This window comes from Atta colombica, unplaced genomic scaffold, assembly GCF_001594045.1.
Source record: "Atta colombica isolate Treedump-2 unplaced genomic scaffold, Acol1.0 scaffold134, whole genome shotgun sequence".
In the NCBI taxonomy this organism is placed as follows: domain Eukaryota; kingdom Metazoa; phylum Arthropoda; class Insecta; order Hymenoptera; family Formicidae; genus Atta; species Atta colombica.
Genome location: NW_017259222.1, coordinates 281,145 through 287,151, shown reverse-complemented (window position 1 = coordinate 287,151; position 6,007 = coordinate 281,145). Strand labels below are relative to the sequence as shown.

Genomic DNA, 6,007 nt, shown 5'->3' with positions numbered 1-6,007 from the left:
TTCACAGTCTAGAAATTACAAGTCTTATATGTAAATCACTTTAATATTATTAATAGTATATATTTTTTATATAAAATACGTAATATTTAAAGAGAGGAAAAATGCGATTTTTAAAAATAAACAGTATTTTTAATTTTTTTTTTGTTAAAATGTAATTAAGTATATGTATGTAAGACACTTTGATAAATATTACACGAAAAACAGTATTCGTTTCGCGATTTATATATTCCTATGTTTTTCATTTGTACTCTGATCCTTCAGGCTTACTGAACATGGACGCGATGAACATCATCCAATGAAAGTTCCGTTTTACATCATCAGATGCAAAAAAGCAGTTTTCATTAAATATCACTTGTCAATCATCACATCAGTATGCAAGAGATTATTAGGTTTCCTTGATATATCAAGTATTTACAATATCTTATATATTTTCCTCATTTCTTGCGATTTCGCAAATTTCGAGTTGGCAAAAGCGTTGCAGTAGGTTCAACATCTGTAAATGAATCATTCTCATGGAACAGTTTCTTTCTACGAGTACGTCTTTTCTCGGTCGATATTTCCGTCGGCGGTGGTAAAGTGGTATTTCTTGTGCTGCGCTTCGATTCGGATCCAGACAATTCGATAACCGGTATATTTTCTTGCTTGACAGATGAGGCAGTCTTCTTTCCTCGCCGTTTGATCTGACGAGCCGAAATTTCTTCCTCCGACGTGCTATCGTAAATGTTTTTGACCTTTGTGTTAACTTCGTATTTCTGTAATCTATCTTGGAGTACTTCTATACGATTCTGCAGCTTTTTGTAATCATCCTTATTCGGTGTTGGCGTGAATTGCCGACGGAATAATTCCTGATATCTCATCACCTCCCTCTTTTGCATGTCCAAATCTTCCTGCTGGTTTTTAACAAGAGTTTCATACTTGGTTACCGTTTCATCTCGATTCTTCGTGAATGCGTCCATCTCGTGTTCCTTCTGTGTTAAATTAGTTCTTAGCTCATTGTTTATATTTCGTAACCGTTCATTCTCAATCTGCCAATCCTTCGCGTTCTGTTCGAGTAAATTAAATATCTTTGCATTTTTCTCGAAATTTTCCAAATGTATTTTCAACTCTTTTATATATTGCTCCTTTTCAAAAAGCGTTTCTTTCGTCTGCGTCAATTCATTTATAGCACATTTCAATTCTGTTTCCATTACATTGTCGGTCCTCTCGGTATTCTCAATTTTTTGAATCATACATTTCAATTCCTTTTGTAGAGTTATGATCTCAGTATCTTTTTCCCGTTCCTTAACAGTCGTTTCTTCCAACTGACTTTCAAGTTTTAACAATTCCTTATTATTCTCGTCAAGTGTTTCTTGTATACAGCTCTTCTCTATTTGACACATTTCCAAATTTTTATTTAATTGATCGATATCATGTTTTAGTTTCTCTATAGTTTTCAGATTATTTTCTAATTGCGATATCTTTTCTGCATACTCATCTAACTGATTTATACTGATGTTATTTGTATTATTATCTTCTTCTTTTACTGAAACAAGTTCGTCTGATTTGCATACATTTATCTCTTTTTCTTCTTTACACTTTAATATATAGTTATCTAATTCTTTCTGAGCAATTTTCAGTTTCTCTAAATATTGTTGAGTATCATCTTTTGCAATTAAAAGATTCTTTTCTAATTGATCGACTTTACATTCGTAGCTTGCAATTTTTTGTTTATAAGCCATGTCAGTGTTTTGCAGAATCTCTTCTATCTTTTGTTTCTCTTCCACAGCGAGTGTTAATTGCTTCTTAAGTACCTCCGTAGAATTCTTATATTCCTCTATGATAGTTTTATTTGAACAATTTTCCTCTCTTAAAATTTGCAATGTCTTTTTCATATCGTCTAGCTCTTCAGTTAACTCCTTAACTTGCGAGCATTTCTGTTCGTATTGTATGTGAACATCATTAATTTGCATCAATGTATTCAATTCTGATTTATTAACTTGACTGTTATCCAGAATTTCATCAGTCTGAACAGCTTCTTCTTTTAACAAAATTTTACTACTAGTTTGAATTTTTGATGTTGTTATTGTTATAGCAGGCTGAGTACTTTCTTCCAACTCGTTTTTAATGTCATTATAATCCTCATCATTTGTTATATTTACTTGGCAACATGTATCCACCAATATGTGTTTAGAAATTATCTTTTCTGTGGAATTCAAATTATTTGAATTTGTTTCTTTAATTTCATTAATAGATACTTTTGCATTTTCTATTTTTACTTTCATATCTTCTTTTACATTCATATTTAAATCTTCTAATAAGTCATCAGTAATCAGTTCTTTTATAATAATCTCTTGATATTCATTTTTAATAGATGTCTTGGAGTTCAGTTTTTTTTCATAAGACTCAATTAATGCTAATTTTTCATCTTTTAATTTATTAATTTCTTCTTGTAATTGTAAAATTTTATTTTCATTTTGGTGTTCAAGTCTCTCTTCTAGAAGCTCTACTATTCTCGTTTTCTCCATCAAGCAAACATTAACATCTTCAAGATGTAATTCTAAATCTTCAATTTTTTCTTTATTTTCTATTATAACTTTTGCTTGTTCATCAATGCAAAGTTCTTTCTTGTTCATATCATATGTAATTGCAATGTATTCTTCTTTCGCTTCATTGAGAATTTCTTTGAGCTTTTTGATTTGTTCATCTTTAATAAGTAATTGCGAAGTCACTTCCTTTATATAAACTTTACCATCTTGAGTAGAGCAAATATCTTCTTGAGCAGCTTCTAGAAGATTTTTTGCAATTTTTAAGTCCTCCTTCGACAGTCCTAACTCAAAAGAAGCTTTGTTTTTTTCCACAATTAAAGTTTCGTTTGTTACTTTTAATTCAGTTAATGTTCTCTTTAAAGTGTCATTCTTCTCTCTCAAGTGTGTATTTTCTTTAATTAATTCTTTAATAGTTGTATTAATATCATCTTCATCATCATCTTCATTTCTATCATCAGTACATTCGCTGCGTCTTCTTTTCTTCTTATGCAATTGATTTAACTTTCCCTTGTAAAATTCTTCAACTTGCTTCACAGTCCATTCGAGGGCATCTTCGTGTTGGGTCTCAACATCATTTATACGTTGTTTCCAATCAATTTCAAGCTCGTTTATCATCATAATATATTTTTCGGCCATCTCTTGTCGGCTTTGAAAATCTCGAATTAAAGCTGAATTCTTTAAAAGAGTAATCTCCTTTTTCAATTTTTCATTTTCATTTGCAAGATCCATGTACTCTTCCGAAGTAACGTATTCTTCCGAATCATCCTCCTTCACACTATTTGTAGGTTGCCAATCTGCTGTTCCTAATTCTGTACTATCCCAATCAGTCACTGTCTGTATACTTTGTGTGACTATTTGCGAAAATCTTGATTTCGATTTCTTCTGTATTCGTTTCTTTCTTTCTATAACAATTCTTTTTGCAATAGCAGCGAAATTTAAAACATTTTGAGTCTCTACATAAAGATTAGGTAGAGGATTGACATTAACTATCAAAGCTAGATGCTCCTTTCCCGATAGAGCTCGTTGGAATAATCTGGTTAATTTAGATTCTCTGAATGGTCCCACTGTATCTGTTTTCGTTCTAGTTAATTGTCCCTCGTGAATGGATTTCAAGCATCTGCCTAATACTAATAAACTTGTGTTAATATTTTGTGCTTCTTTCAATCTATCTCCTATATTTAATGTTTTCTTCAAACGTTCCGAGCCCGCTAAATCGCAAAAGGAAAACCTATTGAAATATCAACATAATATTAGTATTATGATTTAAAGAAATTGATATAATAAATCTTAGCTTCTTCATAATTATATAAAACAAAAATACATATATAATTACTAAATTTTGATATTTTATTAAGAATAAGTACTAATAGAAAACATGTTATACATAAATTAATATAAAATATTAGAAAGAAAAGAAAGAAAAGTACGTACGTGCTCACTTCAACTCTATCAGGTAAATTTTCTGCATAATATTTTAACAATATAATTGTAAATATACAATGAGACCTTGAACTTTTTGCATTTAACGCTGTTGCTGCTACTTTTAAATTATATTGTCCTGCCATCAAGATCTGATAAGCTTCTGCTGCTGAATTAACATAAATAGTCTTTAAACCTTTGATAAATGCTCTGCCATTAGAATCCGCTCCTAATTTTAAGGGCATTCTTTTTTTCTGACATTCACTTGATAATAAATCATACACAATTTCATTATAGATTTCTGCAAATGAAACCCAAACTGAATAATGAGCATCATAGCATTGGCTAGGGCGAATTGATTCTTCTTGCAGCAATTTTTGCATTTGTTTGTAAGTATTCATATACTGATGTTTCTCCATAGAACTGAATGTTAGCAATTTAGTTTTCGCTTCAAGTTCCTGTGCACGTTCAAGTGCGTTAAGATTAATTACATCGCTATAATGTAGAGGTTTATAAAATGGATTTGGTCTTGTTGTGATATTGTTAAACACAAACTCCAATGCTCGTGGTATAAGTCCAGGTGAAGTAGTGGTCCCTTGCAATGTGTATGATTTTCCTGAATTTGTAGTACCTACAAAATTAAATAATTGCTATTAAATATTCTGTTTGTATATGCAAGTGCAGTGTATGTATTTGTGTGCAAGCGTGTATGTGTGTGCTTATGTGTGCACGTGTATGCGTCAGAGTGATACATACATACAAAAAATAATATATGAATATACAGGGTGTTTCAAGATTTATGAGACAAACGGAGATTGTAATGTCTCATAAGGTTGCGTTCAGAACTGTTACCCGGATGTCTCCGTGTATTATATATATATATATAAATTATATTTTTGACTTGCTGTACACTCGAATGTTTCGACAACCTCTTGGTATCATCCTTAGCAAAATCAATGAAGAAAAAAAATGAAATTTTTTATTGTTTATTTAACATAGGATAAGCAACAAGGATAAAATGATATATGGAGGCACTCGAGTAACATTTTCGAATGTAATCTAAGAGAATCAATTTTAATCAAAAAAATGCATGTCCAACTCTTTGTTTGGACTTCTCGCGAGATAAACAGCATTGCGTGTGACATCTGACAATATTATTCCATGATTTGTTCTTTTTGCATTATTTTTGTCAACTAATATTGTCAGATCTCACATTCAATGTTTCCGCATGACCAGTTGCTTATCTCATAGATGATTCGAATGCGTAACTCCTTCAAGATAATTGAAAAACATAGTTTTTCAAAAAGTTGATTATAAAGATAATATCAACAATTGTCAATACCTCAATAAATATTTTAATTCTGAAAACTTTTAATTCTTTTTAAATATCATATAATGTAGTAGAATATTTCTTACCATATGTCATTATAGTGCAATTTTGTCCAGCTAAAAAATCAATCATTAATTGCTGTACCGTTTGCTCGAATAACTCCAACTGAGTAGTCTCTGGTCCAAATGTTTGTGAAAAGGTAAATCTTCGACATACAATCTCACTTTTGGACTGTTTAGTACTTCCATTATTATCCAGTATTGGGACTTTTGTAAGTAATGTCGTAGAATTTGTAATTTTGTATGCTTCTTGCTGTTCTCCCGTTAACTTCAATTTCTTTGGGAATGGTTTAAGTCTAAGGTATACTTTAATAGTTTGTAATGTTTGTGACTCTGAACGTTCAGATGTATTTTCATTGGTAGAATTAGCTTCCTCTACTTCATATAAAGAAAGTAAATTCTTTTTTGTGTCCTTTGAGGGAAAAGGTCTTTGGCTATATGCCAAAATACTTGGATCTCTGCCAAATAAATACGACATTTCTTCTTCTGGATTTTGTGATGGATGAATTGAATCCAGTGTATTCTCCATCTATATTAAATTAACAAGATATATAAATATGTTATAGTACATGTATGTAATGTATGTTATATATATTTTATAATTATATATATTTTATATTATGTATATTTTATAATTATATTAATAATTATATATATTAATTATATATATTAAT

The 6,007-nt window shown here is 30.4% G+C and overlaps 1 protein-coding gene across 1 annotated transcript; it reads right to left on the bottom strand.

Moving 5' to 3' along the window:
- Positions 1–434: 434 nt before the first annotated feature.
- On the bottom strand, positions 435–5,862 carry LOC108684354 (kinesin-like protein KIF20A). The gene is made up of 3 exons (XM_018188623.1): positions 5,361–5,862; positions 3,957–4,575; positions 435–3,753 (listed from the first exon to the last, which is right to left on the bottom strand). Exons 1-3 carry the CDS (start codon positions 5,860–5,862, stop codon positions 435–437), a joined length of 4,440 nt encoding a protein of 1,479 aa, XP_018044112.1.
- Between the last annotated feature and the right edge of the window lie 145 nt (positions 5,863–6,007).